Genomic DNA, 21,235 nt, shown 5'->3' with positions numbered 1-21,235 from the left:
GAGAATGTTTTGGGGGAGCTCGATGAAAAATAAACCAAGGGGAAAGGAACGAAACAAGAAGGGAAAATAAAAGGATGGAAGTTCAAGCTAATGTTTAAAAATGGTAGACCAGCTCAAGTTTCATGAAGTAAAAGGGAGCAAGTCAAGGGTTCATTTAGTAAAAGAGGCAAGTTGGAAAGAAAAATCGCTTCGATCCTGCAACTGGCTCTGCCCTGGCTGAGCCAGGAGCCTGAGAGCTGACTCACAAGTCACAGAGAGGGAAAACTTGAAGTCACCCTGGTCATTCCCTGTGATCTAATAGGGCTCCTATAGGCACGGGGGGGAGGGGGGGGAGGTGAAGCAACTGCTGTAGTTGTGTAAGGACCTGGTTGCAGAGATCAAAGCTCACCTCCCATTTTGGAAGGCGAAGTCTGGCCTGCAAGGGGCAGATGGGACAATGGCTTATCCTCTTCGGGGCAAACCTCTAAACAGCGATCACAAATAATTGAAAAGAGCTGCCGTTCCATCCAGTGGAGGGCCGTAGGATATGTGCTCTGTGAAGTAGGAAGTGAGACCAAAGGGGGGGTAGGGGAAGATTCTAGGCAGAAGCTCTAACTACACTGAAGCAGACTGGGAACAGGGTCGCTTCCCGGATAGGACTGTTTTCTTTTTGCTAATAAAGTTCCTTGTTCAGTGTTAGAAGAAAGTGACTCTGTGATTCTTCACCATTGTCATATGACAGGCGGAAGTATGTATACACACACACACACACACACACACACACACACACACACACACACACACTAGCTAGCACATTACAAATAATTGACTTCACCACTGGCGAGTCGACCAAGTTCCATGCCTTTGTCCCAGTCATTCTCCACAGAGCCTTCTAGCTCCAGTCCATTATTCCAATGATAAAGTATTGGCTATCTATCTTATATTTCCTTAGCAGCACTATTCGCGGGTTTAGATGTAGTTGCAAGTGTGTACGTTTTTGGTTTTTTTTAAATGCTCTTTCTTGAACTGCGGAGTGGTTGTTTGCTCAGTCTATTTGTTTCAGGCAGGCTATTGCGCGCCCACTGAAATTCTGCAAAACACTATCAATTAAAAGGCTTTTTAAAAATGGCTGTTGGTTGTTTTAACTGTTGGTAAAACCTCTATTAACGCCGTGTCGTATGTCTATGCAGCGGTGCCCTCTGCTGGGTGGAATGTCAGACCTGCTCAAATGAGTGTCCAATAGGTGCTGAGCCGGGAACAGGAAGACCTGCATTTTGCTTTGGACTGTGACTTCCTAGGGAAGTGATACTTTGAAAATCCAGGCTAGCCACAGGTCTGTTTCAGAATGGCACCATTCATGCTCTCTATATGTGTGGTGCATACAATGCACCCTAACTGTATTCATTGGTGGTTAGACTCACCAAATATAATGTTGTGACACTGTTATGTGCTATATTGAAATCATTATATACTTCCTTTTTAATAAGGGAAAGGGATCCAGTAGATGGCTTCGATCAGCAAGTGATCGTGAGAACAATGCGAATCCACCACCTAAGCATTCAGCAGAGTATTCAGTCAGGAAAGACGTTAGTTTGGGCAAAGTTGTAGACACCTTGCATGTGCTTTTCACCTGCCTCCCGAAAGAAGGAATCTTCTTGTCAGCCCCTGTTTTGCAACTCCTGAAAATGCCCTGTGTTGTCTCATTCATTAAAGAATCACATGCAGTCTGGACTTCAAAGTGAATCAGCTTCATTTCCTTACTCAGCGTCAAGAGCGGGGAAACAGCGAGACGTTATGGCCACTCCACCTTTCCAAGCACTCTTGCTATTTGCACTGACTGGCCGTGTAGATTATCGTTCCTTTCCACAATCGGAATCTCTCGCAAACACACAAGCCTGTTGCCTTATTCTTGCTCATTCTTGGGGATGAAGATGGAGGATGGTTTTTAAAGCGTCTTGTCCATCGGTTGAAGGATTCGTGCCAACCCCCCCAAAGATGCATTTGCGACCCCGCTCATAGTTTTTTTAAATGTCGGCTATTTTGTGCAGAACTCTCTCATTTAAATGGTGAGAGGTCAGCAGCCCTGTGGAAGCAAAGGCTCATGCAGTATAGTGGTTTGAGTATTAGCCTCCTAAACCTAGGGTTGTTAGTTCAATCCTTGAAGGGGCCATTTAGGGGTCTGGGGATTGGCCCTGCTTTGAGCAGGGGGTTGCACTAGATGACCTCCTAAGGTCCCTTCCAACCCTGATATTCTATTCTATAGGTGCCACCAGCACTGGCTTTCCTCAAGAAACAACTCCCTGCTGGGGCCTGGGGTGAAACTACTGCCTGCTTCTCCATTCGGTTCTGCACATTGCAATTGGCTGGGGAACTGAGGCTGCCCTGAACTTGTCCATGTAGAGTGGGCTAGAGCTCAGCTGGGTGGCAACTGTCTTGAGTTTATTTAGTTAACCAGGGGAGATGGAACACTGGGCCATGGAAGGTTCCATGACACCTCGGAAATATTTTTTTTGCTCTCTGTGGTGTCTCCAGCTAGGTGAAATGCAATCTGAACTTGATCTTCTCTGAAAGTCACTGGAACACCAGCTGAGATCTGCAAAGCTGGGCTGGTGTTAGGAAAAGCTCAAAACCTGGAAGGTGTGTGTGTGTGTGTGTGTAGATTCCCAGGTTGAAATGACAAATGGGTGCATAATCAATAGGAAGGGAGAGTGAGCCCGTCTAGCTTCTGAATCTGCCAAAGGGACTGGCCTGGGATTGAAGTGCCCCTGAAGACTTTCCCCACTTATCTACCTCTGAGTGGATGAGGTTCTGACCTAGCCTGTCCATAAAGTATCCAGGGGCCTGGAGGTTGCACAAACACAGCCATCCCAGAACTCATGAATTAGATGCAAGCTTTGTGATTTTGGATGTTTTGTCATGTATGAGTGTAACCTACTGGTCAGAGTCAGAGTGTTAGTGTCCTGCTCTGTGCTCAATCCCCAGAAGATATAGGTCTGTTTCAGCTCTTAGATTGACAGCTTCGGTCTTTTACTCAAGTTGTGTAGACACTCATGCCTTCACCTCTGGAGGTCTGTGTGGGTCAATCCCTGGTGTATCAGTTAAGATGGCAGCTGTCACTTGGGGATTTGTCCGGGGTTTGAACTGTTGGGGACAAGCTTCCTTCGTCCAGAGGAGGTATGTAATCTTGGCCAGTTTATTACATGTCCTCATCTGTGTCTGATCCGCAGACGATATGGGTCATATGCAGCTGATATGGCAGACTGGTACCTTTTTCATATTGCCTTTTTATTCTCCAGTATTTAACCTTTCATTTTACTAAAAAGTATCTAGCTGCTGAAAGAGCCTTGACAACACGAGCTGAGTGTAACTGGCACAGCGACGTCTGCCTGTGTTCGAAGAACCTGAAACAATAACTGAGAAGCGAGACCTGCACCCTTCATCTCAGTGAGTTCCAACTCAGATATGTGATGCTAACAATGTTGATCCTTAAGAGATTAACTATTTCACTGCTCATCCAAGCATGTAAAGAAGGAGAATTGAGGATTATAGTCTGAAAATCCCTACAAGAGCATGCATAATCATAGCCTGAACACCTGCATCATCTACTGGAGGTGGTATCATGTGGGTGGGGCTTATTTTGTGGGTGGAGCTTGGAAATGTACCCTCCCCTCTTTAGCTCAAGCTATAGAGATGTGTGTTTTCAGCTCTGGAGGTTCCCTGGTTCAATCCTTGGTGTGTTGTCCAAAATGGCGGCCATCATGTGAGCCCTACAAAAAGCTGTAAATGGAGGCAAGGCTTGGTTGCTGTGGTCAATGCTATGCCGATGCCGCTTGCTCCTTAAGAGCCCTCTTCTTGACTTCCTGTGGAGGCAGGATTTGGCTGGCCGTTAGTATGTGTGGTTTGTATGGAAATGCTTCCCTCTAGGCTTACACTCAGCCAGCTCCCTCCTCAAAGCACCTGTCTTCATGGTAACACCCCCAAGGGGCACTCCAGAGCAGAACTAAGGTCAAGGGTCAACAGTGCAGGCTTGGGGGTCCGGATTTGCCCAGGGAGAGTGGCTGAGGCATGAGAGGTGCGGAAAAGGGCCAGAGTGGAATCCCCTTGCCAGTAGCTGTACGGGGAGCCCCTCACTCAGGTGTGAATCCACCACCTGCATCATACATGCTCCCAGGGCACGGGAGAAGAAGCAAAACTTTTCTCAACCGGGTTCCAATTCAGAAATCTCATGACAGACACATCTCAGGGTTTGGAAGTTTTGTCTGTCTTCTGTTTTTCAGGTTAACAATACTGCAAACCGCAGTCTCGAAGTGAAGGGGCTGGTTAAACTGCTCAGCACTACTGGATATGAGGTGGGCATTAGCTGGCACAGCAAGTATTTAATGAAGGGCTATACAATTTCCTCGAAAGTTTCCCGCTCCTTTACTATATAGCAGTTTGTGGACATATACACATCCTTGTGTGCATGGTCTCTCATATACACTCACAAACATAAATTCATCAGTGGTAAAGTTTTCAGATGACACAAAGATTGGGGAAGCGGTAAATAACGAAGAGGCTAGGTCTGACCTGTATCACTTGATATAAACTGGGCGAAAGCAAACAACATGCGTTTTAAACCAGCTAAATGTAAATGCATACCTCTAGGCACAAAGAATGAAGGCCATACTTACAGGGTTGGGGGACTCTCTCCTGGGAAGCAGTGGCTCTGAAAAAGATCTGGGGGTCATGGTGGATAATCAGTGGAACATGAGTTCCCAGTGTAACTCTGTGGCCAAAAGAGCTAATGCCATCCTGGGATGCATATACAGGAGAATCTTGAGTAGGAGTAGAGAGGTTACTTTACCTCCGTATTTGACACTGGAGTGACGGCTGCTGGAATATCATGTCCGGTGCTGGTGCTCACAATTCAAGAAGGAGGTTGCTAAATTGGAGAGGGTTCAGAGAAGACCTGCAGAATGATTAAAGGATTAGAAAACATGCTTTATAGTGATAGACTCCAAGAGCTCAATCTAGTTAGCATAACAAAGAGAAGATTAAGAGATGACTTGATTATAGTCCATTGGTATCTACAAGGGGAACAAATATTTAATAATGGGCTCTTCAATCTAGCAGAGAAAGATATAACACGATCCAGTAGCCGGAAGCTGAAGATAGACAAATTCAGACTGGAAATAAGGTGTACATTTTTAACAGTGAAAGTAATGAACCATTGGCACAATTGACCTAGGGTTGTGGTAGATTCCACATCACTGGCCATTTTTAAATCAAGCTTGGATGTTTTTCTAAATGATCTGCTCTAGGAATTGTTTTGGGGAAGTTCTCTGGCCTGTGTCATACAGGAGATCAGACTAGATGATCACAATGGTCCCTTCTGGCTTTGGACTCTATGAATCTATATAGGATCAAGGTTTTAGTCTGGTTAAATGGGTCTAGTTGCCCCAAAAAGTTGGGAATGCCAGAAAGATTTTTCTATTTAGGGCTCAAGGAATTTCTTTTTAATTGACATGTTGACAATTTTATGATTATTTTATTTTGATAGTTTTTATATCATATGCACCTGGAGGTTGCAAGAGGTGCATTTTACACACGGAAAAATAAATCCACTGAAGTATAACCCCCATGTCCCTGGACCTTATACTTCTTACTACACCAAAACACTCATTCACATACATGTGTTCATTCTTTGCCTCTCATTCACACTCATCCACTACACACTCCTGGTCATTCATGTTTATTCACATATGCACATTTCCTCTGACTCTCACTTATTCACACACTTCATACTCACCTTCACGCACACTCTGTACACTCGCATGTCCACAAACTCACATACCCCATTCATTCAGGCACGACAGACACACAAGCACAGTGAAGCTCTTGCACAAGTCCCACATGCTCATGCTCACAATCATGCAAGCATTCCAGCCCAGTCACACTTTCACGTCTTGCTCACTCCTGCAGTCACAATCAAGCGTACATGCACACGCGCACACTCATGCGCACAGTCACACTCATGCAGCTGATTCTCACGCTCATGCACACAATCGCAGCCATGAGCTTCATTCTCACGCTCGTGTGCACAATCACGCTCACACAGCTGATTCTCACACTCATGCACAGGCATTCTCTTACACACACACACGCACTCCGTGCCTCGATCACTCCCGTCCCACCCAGCCCGCTATATCTGCCTGCCTCTTTCCCTGTGAGTCCCAGCCTGCCTGTCGCAGCTGCTCCCAGCCCTCCCCTCACAGTCGCATGTGCCGGCCTCCGCTGGGGGCGGAGCCTGAGCTCCTAACCACGCCCCTCCCCGGTCGTCCCCGCCCCTCCCCGCAGAGCCCTCACGGCGTGTGGGCGTGGCCTGTGGGAGGGGCCCCGCCTCCCGGCGGGGCCGGCCCGCGCGGCCCCGCCCCGCTCCCGGCTGGGCACTCGCTGCCTCCCAGGCTATAAGAAGGCGGCTCGGGCAGCCGGAGCCTCATCGGGCTCTGCGGGGAAACGAGATGATCAGCCCTAGCGCTGCAGCAAAATGCTGGATGGACACCTCCTTCTGGGATGGCTCTCCTCCTGCGCGCTCCTAGTGCTGCTGGGCGGCGCCCCGGGACCCTCCGCCGCCTACTTCGGGTAGGTCCGCCGGGCGTCCCCACTTCCCCCAAGGCAGCTTCATCCGGCACCCCCCTTCCCCCAAGGCAGTGCGCCCTGCACCCCCATGTAGCTTGCCCCACTTCCCCGCGCCCTGCACCCCCTTCCCCCAAGGCAGTGCGCCCTGCACCCCCATGTAGCTTGCCCCACTTCCCCGCGCCCTGCACCCCCTTCCCCCAAGGCAGTGCGCCCTTCACCCCCATGTAGCTTGCCCCACTTCCCCGCGCCCTGCACCCCCTTCCCCCAAGGCAGTGCGCCCTGCACCCCCATGTAGCTTGCCCCACTTCCCCGCGCCCTCACCCCCTTCCCCCAAGGCAGTGCGCCCTGCACCCCCATGTAGCTTCCTCCAAGGCAGCTTCATCCGGCACCCCACCTCAGTGCGCCCTGCACCTCCCACTTCTCCCAAGGCAGTGCGCCCTGCACCCCCATGTAGCTTCCTCCAAGGCAGCTTCATCCGGCACCCCACCTCAGTGCGCCCTGCACCTCCCACTTCTCCCAAGGCAGTTCCCCCTGCACCCCTATGTAGCTTCCCCCACTACCCTGCACCCCTCTTACCCCAAGGCAGCTCCCCCTGCACCCCACCTCAGTGCGCCCTGCACCCCGCTTCCCCCAAGGCAGCTCCCCTGCACCCCCATGTAGCTTTCCCCGCGCCCTGCACCCCCCACTTTCCCAAGGCAGCTTCATTCGGCACCCCAAGGCAACTTCCCCTGCACCCCCACTTCTCCCTCCGCAGTCTGCTCCCAAAGCATCTCCCTCTGCACCTTCACCTCAGGGAGCCCAGCAGTCCCCCACCTTCCCCCTAGGTTGCACTCAGCTGTCCCTCTCGGTGCCCCTGGCGCTCGCAGCCCTGCGCGTCTCGCACCTAGCCCGTGTGCGCTGTGAACGCCCCTCGCTGCACCTTGCGACCCCCCCCCCCCCGCTCAGCGGCGCCCCGGGACCCTCCCGTCTTCTCCTTCGGGCTGGTCAGCCGGGCCACCTCCCTCCATGGTCAAGTCCCCCGCACCCTCTGTCTCTGCCCCCTGTACCAGGCTGGGGCGCGCTGCCCTGGGCGTGCTGGGGCTGTCTGCAAAGTGCTTGGCTTGTGCTGATCATACGGGGGGAGCCCCCATCTCTGCCCCTCGAGAGCGAGGATGCTCCTTCTCTGGCCTGGTGCCAGGACTGTGTCAGTGCCCCCCACTTCCTGACTGCCTGGGGTGGGTCGAGGCCAGTGATCTAGCCCACATCTGGGCACCCCCCGCCTTCCCCTCGAGGCGAGATGCTAGGGCCCTTGGGAGCCAGTTCTCCTAACCCTTTACTGTGGTTGACCCACTCGGCGAGTTCTTGGAACTGACATCAGCTGGCGGGTGTGGGCAGGGGGCCAGCCCTGGGAGCCGGCGGAGTGGGATCAGTCCGCACAGAACAGCAGAGAGAGAAAGAGGGGTGCGTGGAAGGAACCCAGCCTCTCCTCCCCGTTTCCCCCCAGCAGTGTAGTGTTGGCAACTCTGTTTCTGGTCGAGTCCCTCAGCTCCAGTAACCTTGCTTGTTGTCAAGCCCCTGGAAAGCGGCCGCGGGACGTTGCTTCTTTCCTTGAATTCCACCTTGTCATTAATCACTGGGAGTCTAGAAGCTGCAGGTTGTTGCTTGGGAGCTGTTTGTTTGTGTTTTAAGTGGGATTTCTCCCCCCCCCCTTCCCTATTTCTTATAGTAATAGCAGCGCTGTATTCATAACTCTTGTATTTGGCGTCTGCTTTGAATCTCTCCCTGTAGCCTGGGCAGACGGACTGAGATCATTTTAACTGGGGTTGATTTAAAAACAAAATTGTGCTGATTCTGGAGTCTTATTTTGTCTTTCCTGTAATGTTTAGTGGTGGGGGAACAGTGTAGTCTCCAAGCAGATATTTTTCTTATGTTTGTGGTCCACCCTCCCCCCACCCCCTTCCCTCTCTTTCTGCATGCAGTGCAACTTAAGGGCACATTATACAATGGCAAACGGCACGTTTGTGGGTCTGTCCTGGGGATCCAGCTATTCTGTTTAGGGGCCACGATTCTTTGAAATCAGGCTACTCCTTAGTTTCATAAACAAAATGTGACTTAAAAAACCTGGCAGTAGCCGGGAAAACTGAATGTCTGTGTTGAGGGAGTGATTGCTTTGGAATCTAGAGGATGGGAAAAGGGATTTGCACACTCTAGGTGTGGTTTTGTTGTTCAGTTGTCTAAACTTGCAGTACATCATGGGAAGCCTCCTTAAGGGATAAATTCTCCTCTGTCCTCCCTGCCCCCCCAAACCATAGCTCTCCCCACCAAGTTAATAACCATAAAACCGTTGCAAAATCCAGATGTTTACAAACTGTTTTATAGAAAAATAACTCAAATCCTCGATTTCCCCCCCCCCGCTCGCTGTTCTATTGAAAGTGTCAGATCATTGCTCTTTTTGGACAGGAAATCAAAACAGCAAGAACAAGTATTCTCTCCCTCTCCCCCCCATCTCAAGACTCTCAGTCTCAAAGTGTGCATGTGGGCTTTGAATGTAGTTTCTGAATTGGTATAGTTTTCTGGTTTAAACACACCAGATTTGTCTAGTTCAACTATTCTGGCTCTAGTTTCTTAGTTTTCTCTCTTAAAAGAAAAGTCTTGACAACTCTTCTCTCTTTGGTATATACTAAAGATCAGTAAGTTTTCCAGTGCTATCAAGACCCCTTCTAGTCTGCAGGTAAAGAAAAGTGAGCCAGGAAGCCTGGGGTTTTGGTTTGATGTTTACAGCTTTCACTCTTCTTGCATGCAGCTTAGTTTGCTTAATGCTTACAAAGCACAAGACTGGTTCCTGTTGTGCAGATTCCCTTGTAACAGCAGGCACATGGCTTTTCTGGAGTGTGCTTTCTTCACTGCTCTCCTGGAATACACCTTTTTCCTTGGCTACATGGCGCCTCTTGGACCAAGAGTCTTGGTCCTCTCTCTTGCAGCGTGGATGTGGTGTGCAGCTAGCATGGGTCCACCCGCGACTTCCCTGCTCTTGTCACCTGTTACCTCTTCCCCAAGTTTGAAGAGGCTTTGCATGCAGTTTCACAGTTGCACCAGCAGAGGGTTCCGTCAACCCATTAATGAAGCCTGTGGAGTGGAGGGGAATTGACTGGAGACTTGCAGGTGTATCCTGTTCTCAAAGAAAATAGAATATTTTCATGGGAAAGTTTGCCTTTTTTTTTTTTGTCCTTCAATGGGAGGATCCATTCTCTCAATATTCTGAATTGAAGTCTAAAGCTAAACATATGAAAGGAGGAAAAAGTACACCCCCCCCCCCCCAACTTGGTTTCTTCTCCTGCTTTACCTCTGCATCCTACTGAAGACCTGGCTTTCCCTTTTATCACTAGATCGATCTCTAATTGCTGCTGGCTTTGCTTCCCGTATCAGTCACTGGGCTAAAGCCTCAACTGATCTCGGTAGAGAAATTTGAGTTCAGACACTGAAGCAGTCTGTCTTTCACGCTCTGTTAATCCTGGTGTAGTTCCACTCCCAGTGGCTGGGGGAAGCATTGTGGGGTTATTTATTTATTCTCTTTCTTCTCCCCCCCCCCCCCCCCCCCCAAGAATCTGTTTGAAATGGGATCAGCTTGTAATGGGTAGAGGGAGCAGGGTGGAGTAAGATCGGGAGAGCCAGTCCAGTAAACAAATGTGAAATCTAATAGTGAATCTAGGTTCTGTCTCTGGGATTTGTATACTCCAGCACCTTGAGCCACACAATCCATTAGTAAACCACCCACTAGGGATCTGAGATTTCTTCTTCCAGTAAGACCATGTCTATTGTCTTGCTCTGTGGTCTGGCAAACGTCTCAAAACACTGCGGCTTGCATGCTCCCTTCCCAAACCCATGCTGTTTAACTCTTTGCTCCTGGGCTAGCTTCGTGAGAGAAGACCTCTCATTTTGTGAGGGTTTTGTGGTAAGGGTAGTGCAGTCCTGTGAGCACATGGAAGTTTGTGCCTTCTGCAAACCACATCATGCATCATCTAAAATAGCAGATGGCACTAAGCATTTGCATTCTGACTCCACTCTCTATGCTGGATGGGGATTGTTCCGAGATCTGTTTAAACCACGCAGTGCTAATGCTGTAGGGGAACAGGTAGTCTGTTGCAGCTGTTAAGAGTAGCCTTTCCTAAAGCCAGCTGTCAACAGTCAGTTTAGATTATAGGCACTTCAAAACTAATAGCCTGGTTCAAGAGAAAGGTGCAATGTCCACTGTGCCCAACTTAATTCCAGATTCCCTTCTTGGTCTCAGGGAATTTCTTGCATTGCTGAGCAGACGGGCTGTTTGTGTTGCTACTTGAATTCTCCAGACTTGGGCTTGACTATTCTAAAGCATCTTGTGTGTGTGGGGGAAATGCCAGCTGTTCTATCCTGCTAGGTGAGCATCCCAGGTCCTGGGGATTTTGCTGTGCAAAATGAAGTTTGCTTATGTAAATTAAGCATCTTTTCTGTTTGGTTAGAGCCCTGCAAATGATTAGCATCTGCTGCTAATCTCTTCATTGTTCTTTAAGAGGACTAAAGCAGAGATCATGCTCACTGAGCCTTCTTACACACAAATATTCAATAACTGGGTTCATGGTCCTTGTAAATCAGGCATTGTTGTGGATGCACAGTGTGCATGGAAGGTATACTTGGGTGTGCTGCACTCTTTAGTACGGGCACCCCTACTGTTGAGAATGGAAGTGCTTCTGCTTTACAAGCCAGAGCGTGGGTGAAAAGAAGCCCAGCAGGCCTCTAGGGGACTCTTATAAACATGCATGTGATTTTCTTTTCCCCTGCCAGGCAGCATGGGCTGTGCTGACTCCCCTTGCAAAGATCTCCTGTGAGACTCCTCTGTTCGGTATGAGACTAAAGTGAAAACTGCACAAGGAACCTAATATCCAAGGGAAATTCTGTAGGTCAAATTCTGCTCCTAGATCTATACCAGATTAACCAACATATACCCTCTTTCAGCGTACCTGGGATTTACACCAGTGTAGCAGAGCAGAATCTGCCTCGTCCTGTCAGCAGGAGCTGCTTTTAAAGCACCGAGGTGTCTAGTGCGAATCTAGCTTGGCCTTCAGCACGCACCCCTATGTGGCAGTACTCCTCTTCTGGCCGTTAAAATGGACTTCCCTTCTTTGTGGAGCCTTTCCTAGGAGCCTTAAACATCTCTGTAGCGACTCTTTAAAGTCTCCATGCAGAGAGGGGTGAACTGCAGGCGGCCGTGTTAAACAGACGTCACCCTGGAGCTCCAAACTTGGCTGCTCCGTTCCGCGGTCTGAAAAGGAATTGAGACAGCTGTGGACGATGCCTTCTCTTCCCTTCTGTGCCCCCCCACATTCCACCCAAACTAATTGTTTCAGGGAAAGAATTCAATGTTTCCAAATGGGTGGCCTACCCAGTAATTAGTGCCACTGGGACAGGAATTGTGCATGGTTACATGTTAACGAGATTGTGTCAGCATGCAGTAACGCTGGTGTCTGCCCGCCTGCAAAGGAGACTGCAGAAGTAACAGGCTGGTCTAGCAAGGATGATGAGTATCCCTCTAGAATGCAGTAGATTGATGGGGTGAACACAATAGAGGGGGCTCCTCAATTTTCTTCTCTGGATCCATGAAGACCCCTCTCTTGAGAGCGATCCATTGAATTGTAGAGTAGCTGAAAAGTGATGGACTGGGAGGAGGGGAAGAAAGGGGGGAGAAATATAGCCTGTTTTTTCCTGATCTTAATTCATTGCAGTTTCTTGCTTTGTGTACATGCTGTAGAAGAATCTTAATTGCTAGAATTGCACAAGACAGTGTAGTCCCCTGGTTATACAGTGCTCTGTCCATGAAACTCAAAGCGCTTTACAAAGGTGGGTCAACACTATCATGTAACAGAAGGAAAAGGCATACACTGTTGGTTTGCCTGAAGTCAGACTGCAGCTGTAACAGATTGGAACTTGGATCTCATGACTCCTGTCCCTTTAATCCCAAATCTCTTCCACTTGGAGGAAAAGCAGGTGTTTGTCAACTGATGTGCTCAGTGTGAGATTAGATCAGAAGTGACTGGTCACAAGCGTTGTTCCTGGAGTGGTGGTGGTGTGGTGCCCAAACAAGTCTGAATGGAGACACTAGACATGGAAAGAATATATGGTGGTAGCCCAAGGAAGCTTAACATGTTTGGTACTCTTGGAATAAACGGTCTTCAAACAGAATACTCTACTCTGCCCTGATAGGGACTTGGAACTGGACACAAAACTCCAGCCAGGTGCCACATTCCAGGAAAGATGTGGATAAACTAGAAGAAGTCCAGCGGAGAACAACAAAAATGGCTAAAGGTCTAGAAAAAATGACCTATGAGGAAAGATTGGAAAAATGGGTTTTTCTTCTAGAGCAGAGAAGACTGGGGGGGGACATGCTAGTGCTTTTCAAGTACATAAAAGGCTGCTTCAAGGAGGTGGGTGGAAAAATTGTTCTTAACCTCTGAGGATAGAACAAGAAGCAATGGGCTTAAATTGCAACAAGGGAGGTTTTGGTTGGACATTAGAAAAAATTCTCAACTGTCAGGCTGATCAAGCACTGGAACAAATTGCTTAGGGAGGTTGTGGAATCTGTCACTGGAGGTTTTTAAGAACCGGTTAGGCAAACACCTGTTGGGTGGTCTAGATAATACTTAGTCTTGCCATGAGAGCAGGGGACTGGACTTCATGACCTCTCAAGGTCCCTTCCAGTCCTATGGTTCTATGAACACTGGGTAGGGGAGAAAGACCTGTGATGACAGATGAGGAGTCTGCCAAGGGAAGGGGGGAGGGGAGGTCTTCCTCCCTTGTATCTGTATGACTGACTTCATAAAGTCTAGAGCAGTGGCTCTCAACCTGTGGCCTGGGGACTCCTGAGTGCCTGCAAGATGGTTTCAGGGGGTCCGCCAAGCAGGACCAGTGTTAGACTCACTTGGGCCCAGGCCAGAAAGCTGAAGTCCCACCACATGGGTCCGAAACTGGGGCCCTGAGCCCTTTCTTCTGGGACTGAAGCTAAAGCCTGAGAAACATAGCTTCCTGGGGGGGCCCTGTGGTATGGGGGCCCCAGGCAAGTGCACTGCTTGCTACCCCTTAGTGCTGGTCCTGGCTTTTATATGCAGAAAACTAGTTGTGGCACAGGTGGGCTGTGAAGTTTTTATGGCCTGTTGGGAGGGGGGGCTCAGAAAGAAAAAGGTTGTGAACTTCTGGTCTAGAGAACATGCTATAGGAAACAATCCTATACTAGCCCCTTAGGGTAAACTAGGTGACCTAGATCAATCTAGGCTCTTAATTGGCCTCATCACTATAGTACCTGAATCTCCCAAACTGAACTGACAACAGGCTTTCTCTGCTAATGTGAGACAGGCCTTGTTCTCTTATTAAGAACCTAGATTTTCAGTGATTTGGGACACACCTTGAGGAAAGGACAACACAACTGCTAGGGTAAAAGGCATTATAAGGCAGAACACAACTACAATAGCAGTATATGCCATATGAAGGCATCTCCTACAGATTGGCTTCTTCCTCTCTTCCATGAGTGATTGTTAAAGATATTTGCTTCCTGAATATGAAGAGCACTTAGACGAGCTGCATAGGATGTGCCAAACTTCTATCAAAACCATTTTTTTGATAATGGAGGGGGGTAGCTTGGATCAGCCCAAAGGAAAAGGAAAATCCCCAAGAAGGCATTGCACTTCATTTCCCCCCCTCATTTTTCCTGTAGTTTAAAAGCTTTGGGTTATTTTGCTCCTCCACTTTGCTTTGTAGGGCAGATGTTAGGATAACATTCAGGGAATCCCTGTGGACTTTGCATTATTGGCCTCCGAAGTAACAGATGAGGTTAACAGTGTCCTGTTTGGGTGACAGATCATTAAAGCCAGTCATGTGTGCCACACTACTGCAGGTGAGAGGGAAGCAGAGGTGTGTGTCCGTCCCATTGGCAGAAAAACTCTAGCTTAAGTCGTCAGGTCTGTCCCATTGCAAAAACATGACAAGATAAGGTAATAACATTACCTAACAGTTGTGTTAGGGGTGGTCCATCTTGACAGACCCCAATGTTCTTCATAAACCTTGCTGATCTGTACTCCACACATGGATTGCTATAGCTACCTCTGGAGTCAGGGCAGGCTGGCTGGGTCACAAGTCAGTGCAACACTTTCCACTCAGGAATGCCTTCTCTGGTACCAGATGCAGGCTGACTCTCCTTCCACATCCCAGGGGATGTCCTATGCCCACCTTTGGCACTTCTCCTGCAATGTGGAGTGACTTTTTTCCCCTCCTGGTCCACTCCAGCGTTCAGAACCACTTACTGGTCCATAAGCATTTCTGTCCTGGCAGGCCACGAAGCACTTGCCCTTTCGTTTGGGTATTGCCTGATACTGGAACTCATGACCTTTTTGTGGGATCACTTGATAAGAGACTACTGTCTGGATACTTGCATAATTCTCTTTTTATTATAGCGCCTTGGGTAATAAACAAAGCTAAGGATTCTGTTTCTTTGACTTTGGCAACTGGAAACACAATGTAAACAATCTAAGTACTATCCTAATATTGCCTTTCCATGTAGGGAATTTCTGCAGCGGATATTGGATGGTAGTGTGATCTAGGGAAAGTGGTGCATACACTCAAAGTGTTACCTATGCTGCAGGTTCTTGAACTGTGGTATAGGCTATGGACTAGTCCAAAGTACAGGCCTGACTGTGTTATAACAAGTACCATCGTCTAGTTCATTTTTCTCCGGAGTGAAACGCAGCAGCTGTTTAGAAAAATGAGCTGTGATGAATACTGTATCCAGTTGAATCTACAGCTGGAATTTACATAGGCAGAATGTAATTCCCAAAATTGGAATCTGGCCAGGAGTGTGGGTCTAACACCCCTCAATGCTGTTTAACGCTCCCATGGCACCTTTTAATGACCCCAGTGGTCCATACAGAGGTCTCAATCCTCCAGACCAAATGTGTGGTCTTGGAATCCAAACAATGACCATAATCAAGAGTAGCAGAAGAGGGATCTGAGCAAGGGTGAGATTCTCTAGTCCCTTTTCTACACAGGACATCGGTTCAAGACTCTGCCTTTCGTCTCTCATTTCATGGGAGTAAATGAGGAAGCATTTGGTTTGGTCCTGAGCTGGAATAGTAGTTTCTTCACCCCATTTAAAATGAGTGAAGTGCACGTGTGGGCTTCTTTTAATGGATATGATCAACAAACCGTGATCTCCAGTTCCCAAATTGTAGGCCTTGACCTGGTGAATTCAAGAAGCAGCTTTTAACTATTCCCCCTCTGTGGAGGGAACCACTTACAGAAGAGCAGATGAAGAAGCATTTGTTTTAGTCTGCCTAACAGGAGTACTGGACTGCACTTGCAAAATACCCTGAAGGTGGAGAGCACCTGAAGAGCTTAGAGGGTAGCTCTTGCCCATAGACCTGGTGCAGTCTGACCTTGTAATAGACTTGCTATTGCTGCAACAGAAAGTGAAGGACAGTGCTTTCAGACCTGGATGCACAAATCCACATGTGGGTGCGTAACTTTCTGGGAACTATAGACTTAGGGTGACCAGATAGCAACTGTGAAAACAAGATAGGGTGGGGGATAATGACTCACTGGCGTGGTGCCTTCTGCTGGTCGTCCTGGGAATTAGCTCTTCCAGCCCAGAGGACCCTCTGTGGGCCAGTGTCTCACCTGCTGCTGGCCCCTGTGTCCCTCCTGCACCCCAGTGCCCTTTACATCAGGGTTCTGACCCCAGCAGTAATCCACAATCTGGGTCTCCCTACCCAGGGGAACCCCAACCCTCTATTCCACACCTTGCCTCAGTGGTTACTGCCAGTTACCATCTAGCCCCCGCTCACTGGGTCAGACTGCAGTCTATAAACCACTCATCAGCAAGGGGGTTAGGACCTGCTGCCTTTGCCTATCTCTGGGCTGTCTCCTTGCCGCCCCAGTACCTTTTTGGCCTTTTTAGCAAGGCCTGCAGCCTGGGGGTTTACCAGGTTGGAGCTTCCCAGCTCCCTCTGCCCTTCCCCAGCACTGCTTCACCTCAGGTACCCTTCTCAGCTCCAAGGAAGCCTGGTCCTTCTCTCTCAGAAGCTAGAGAGACTCTCCTCCCAGCTGCTGGGCCCTGATTGAGCTGGCCACAGCTGTGGTCAGCTACCCAGTCAGCTTCCCCCAGCCATTCTTGATCCCTTTCCCTGCTGCAGTCCTCTCCAGGGCTGCTTTCAACCCCTCTTCTGGGGGAGTGGGGCAGCTGCCCCACTACAGGTGCCCATATAAGGAAAAGTCCCCCAAAAGGTTCTGTCCCTTTAAAAACAGGACATCTGGTCACCCTATGTAGGCTCCCTCTGCCACCAGTGTGCAAGGAGACCAGGGGGAAATTGCCCTACAGTCTTGGGAGCAGAAGGATGGCCTTGCACTTCAGGAGGCCTGGGTTCAATTCCTGGCTCTGCTACAATTCTATTGCTGTAAATGGGGCTAATGCTTTTTGTCTCTTATCCTGATGTTCACCACCTAAGTAGGTAACCCTGCTTACAACACCTAGTACAACCAGGCTCCAACCTTGGCTGGGGCTTCTAGGTGCAACTGTCAATCACTCCTTAAGGAGGAGCTCATCAGCTCTGAGGATTTTAGTGTCTGACTCGGCAGGTTCTTTTCTTTCGGGGGACTGGCTATGCAGAACTTGACACTTGAAATCTTTAGGACTCTGGTCTCCTGGTGAAGGGGCAGGTCAATGATTAACTTGCTTTTTGGAAGCTGCTAACCACAATGAAAGGAAGTCCAGTTTGCAGCCCTACAATCCAATACAGAAAGCTCATGAGTGTTTAATTATTAAAGGGCTCATGATTTACCACAGACTAACAAAGTTGCCTAAATCTTATTCAGTGGCTGTTAATTGAATTAAGTTGCAGAGTGGGTTGTTGGTGGGGCTGTGAACAGAAGGGGTTAAAACGGAACAAAGACCAACCTGATACATTCAGACTAGGGAACTGTCGCACCAGACTCTAGGTCATGTCAATGTTTGCTTGTCCCCCTCCCCTTCCCGTCTGTTCATTGCTAGCCCAAGGAAAACATTTGTAGTATGGGATGCTCTGCTGGGCTAACGATCAGTGAGATCCTTTCAGGGCAGAAAGGAGGAAAATGTGGGGTACTTCTAGGATAGTTCCCCTCCCTCCCCCATGGTTTTCTTTATCCCTTATTTGAGGAGATAGTGACACTGAAAAACAACTGGGGTAGGAGGCAGGGATCGCTGCATTGATCATGAACTCCCCAAAGGGCTGTTACCATACTCAGCTGTATAACTAGGGGCATGCTAAGCATGAAGAGGTGATATGCTATTGTACATGGCATTGGGGATTCCACTACTGGAATATGTGCAGTTCATCCACTCTAAAAAGGATGTTAAATAGGGAAAGGCTCACAGAAGAGTTGACCTATGATTCATAGTCTGGAAAATGCACCTTACACAACTAAGAGTTCAAGCTTCTGAAATCATCAGAGGGTTAAAAGGTGAGTTGATCAGTCCAGACAGTACCTACACAGGGAGAAGACCTCCTCAAGTTTGAGGATGCTCTAACCTACCAGACAAAGACAGAAGAGCTGATGGATGGATGGCTTCACCTGCCAGACAAATTGGAAATACAATGCAGATTTTTCAGTGTCGGTAATTAACACTGTAGCAGCTTCCCAAAGGATGGAGTGAATCCCATTACTGAACTTGAGATGAAGTTCTGTGCTTGGTCGTGCCAGATCATAATGGTCCCTCTTAGCCTTTTAATCTACAGGCCTCAGATAGTACAGGCATCTCTAGCTATTGTCACAGTGCAGTAAGTGAGGCTGTTGGCTCCTGAATGGGAATGACGCCAACCAACCTTGGCCCTTCTAGGGACTGATCCGAAAGTCACTGGAAAAGCTCCCAGTCCCTTGAGTGCTTTGCATCAGACCCCTAGTGAAGTCTCATGAAAGACTACAAGACTCCATAGATCACCTTGTATTCCGCTCCAATTTAGTGTGGTACATGCCAGCAGAGCTAACTGGCTCTTGTATGGAGTGAAAGAAACCCACCTGTCAAATCCAATGTGGGGAACAGGTATTCACGTTCTCTCTCTCTCTCTCTCTCTCTCCCTCCCCCCAATAGTAAAAGTGATGTATAAACATGGGGAGGAAACCCTTTTTTTTTTTTTTTTTTTTTTTCAACCCTCCCTGCCCACATTAAGCATCTGACCTTAATTCTCAACTGAGATGGAAAACTCAATCTAAAGGCTTGGAACTGGTTATGAAGAAGCACCCTTCTCCATGTTGCCTGAAGCTTTATTGCTAGTGGCATGCTAATGCCACGTACCACTGTCTGAACCTGCAAGCAAAACAGTACAGAAATCCACTTCAGTGAGCAGCCCTTAGGTTCTAAGTGGGGCAGCTGGGCCAGGCACAGTAGGAAAATACAGTATCTAAAGCTACATCTTAGACCACACAGTGGCAGAGATCTCGTGATGTGCTCTGAAGACTGTACCCCTACCAAATACTGAGCATTAGGTAGCCCTGGTTGTAACCAGCCAATATACACACATGTCCACTTACTCATCTTGATCTGTCAGATCCCACTGCTGGAGAACTAGTCCAATTCAAGTGGAACCCAAGCCAGTGGAGTGTGGGAGAAAAGCTAAAGATCTTAAGTGCAACTGTCTTGGTTTAAAACAAACCTTCATTTGGGAAGCTGGGGAGTGGGAGGATAAAACCTTAAAGGCCGAATTTTGATTTTCGATAGAAGGGGTAAAGTGTTGGCCTACATATTTCTTTTTGGACCGGGATTTTCAAAGGAGTCTATGGGAGCTAGACTGGCTTGGAAATCCTGACAAAGTCCTAGTAAGTTTCTATCTCTTTAGATAGCCTTGCGTGTTTTTGTTCACAAGAAAGTCATAAAAGCCAAGTGCTAATGAACTATTCCGGTGTCTAAAATAGATCAAGATAACCAAGTCAGAAATCATTTGGTGCTGCATCTCTCATCCTTTTTGCAGCAGCTTTGGCATTAAAATGAGCTATCATGTTTCTCCAAAATGTAGTTGCTACAGAACTCCCTTTTACTTCTAAAATTGAGACTGCAAAATAAAACTCTGACTTCATACTCATGCAGTCCCCAAGTGCAATCTAGATCCAGGATCTGACCTCTGCTGGATGAAAAGCTGATCTTGGTTAAAATCTCAGACTTTTTTAATCTACCACAGTAAGCTCTACTCCTTATGGTAGCAGCACAGTGCAAAGTAGTAACTAGAACAGGGAGTATTTCATGACTTTACGTAGATAAACATATTGGCTAAACTCGAGGGACTTGCTCTGGCTGATGGAAAAATCAGAGCGTTTTATATAGCTGTTGCAAACAACTTCATATTTGAAATGGTCAAAACAACTTTCTGATGTGTGGTTCTTTGCTTTTGCTTCTAATATTAAATCGTTCTTCCAGAAGAGTCAAGGGTGGGGAGCTCTTTACAAAAACTTGAGAGGTGAGGGAATATTTTAAATATATACTTCAACTTTCCCATGGGTTGCAAATGGGCAACTCTGTACTGCATAAGACACAATAGATACTCTGAGCATGTGTAAACTGGAATAGATCTGGTGTTAAAACTTAGTTTGTACTGACTTGGAATGCACCTACTGCATCACCTTCCATGAGACAGATCCATACTAGTAAACCTTACAGAATTACTACACAGATCCCAAGTCAATCTTCTTTCTTTTAAGAGTAGCAAGTCTTCATTAGAAGTCTAGATTGCTCATTCACCAGCTCTTACAGGAAGAGACTGGAAGAAAAGTCATGTTGGTCTGTTTTCATTAACTTACCAATGGTTTTGTAGCTCTGCTGGATGGGTAAGTATCTAGGAAAGCCTGGAATTAAAAACTCCTTTTGTCAAAAGGAGTAGCTGCTGCAAAAATGCTGCTTTAAATGGGGGGGAGGGGGAGGAGAGGAGGGGGAAGGCTGTACCAGAAGACTCCAAAAACAGAAGTTAGTTACACTAGACTTTTATTGGGTGGTTATGTAATGACTGTCCCACCACTGTTGTGGAAGGATATGAGAAGCTATGTGCATTGCTCCATCCTTGGAGATACTGCCTCAAGGTCATTCAGGAGCTTAGCAGGACTAAATTGTCTTCTCTGTCCTTCCAAGAACTGTAGAATATGTACTATAGCACATCCCCCAAGGGAAGTAGACCTAAGCCATGGGGTTCTGGCATTCTGGACTAGAAAAATATCTGAGAGGGAGCACTTGCACTGGCAGTAGCAGGTGAATGTAAGTGGCTTCCCTCCTCTGTGATCCCACCCACATAATCCTTGGCCATTCCATGGAGTCCCAGTGAAGTTACCAGTTGGGTTCCTTAGTCTACTTGAAGGAATAACATTGTCACTAATTCTCATCTATTGACTATCTTGCTGTTTGGAGAAGGCTTTGTTAATTTTTTTTAAAGGGGAGACTTTCTAAAGTGCCTTAGTGATTTAGTCACAAGTCCTCTTGTGAATCAGTGGGATTTGTGCTCCTATATTTTAGACATTCCTGAAATATCTTTCTCCCCCCCCCCCCGTATTCCCACCTCAATCTGTTGGTCATTCTAACCTGGCATAAGTAGAGGCTCCCACTGATTTCAGCTGTTAACTTTGTACCTGG

The 21,235-nt window shown here is 47.9% G+C and overlaps 1 protein-coding gene across 1 annotated transcript in view; it reads left to right on the top strand.

Moving 5' to 3' along the window:
* Positions 1 to 6,427: 6,427 nt before the first annotated feature.
* Positions 6,428 to 21,235, top strand: part of WNT9A (Wnt family member 9A) — a 65,970-nt gene continuing 51,162 nt past the window's right edge. The window contains exon 1 of the mRNA XM_008170706.4: positions 6,428 to 6,600. Within this exon, the coding sequence (XP_008168928.1) occupies positions 6,506 to 6,600 (95 nt within the window). The 5' untranslated portion in view covers positions 6,428 to 6,505. The remainder of the gene's footprint in view (positions 6,601 to 21,235) is intronic.

This window comes from Chrysemys picta, chromosome 2 (assembly GCF_011386835.1).
Source record: "Chrysemys picta bellii isolate R12L10 chromosome 2, ASM1138683v2, whole genome shotgun sequence".
NCBI classification, from domain to species: Eukaryota; Metazoa; Chordata; order Testudines; family Emydidae; genus Chrysemys; species Chrysemys picta.
Note: the sequence above shows the minus strand (reverse complement) of the source record. Positions and strands in the feature narration are given on the sequence as shown.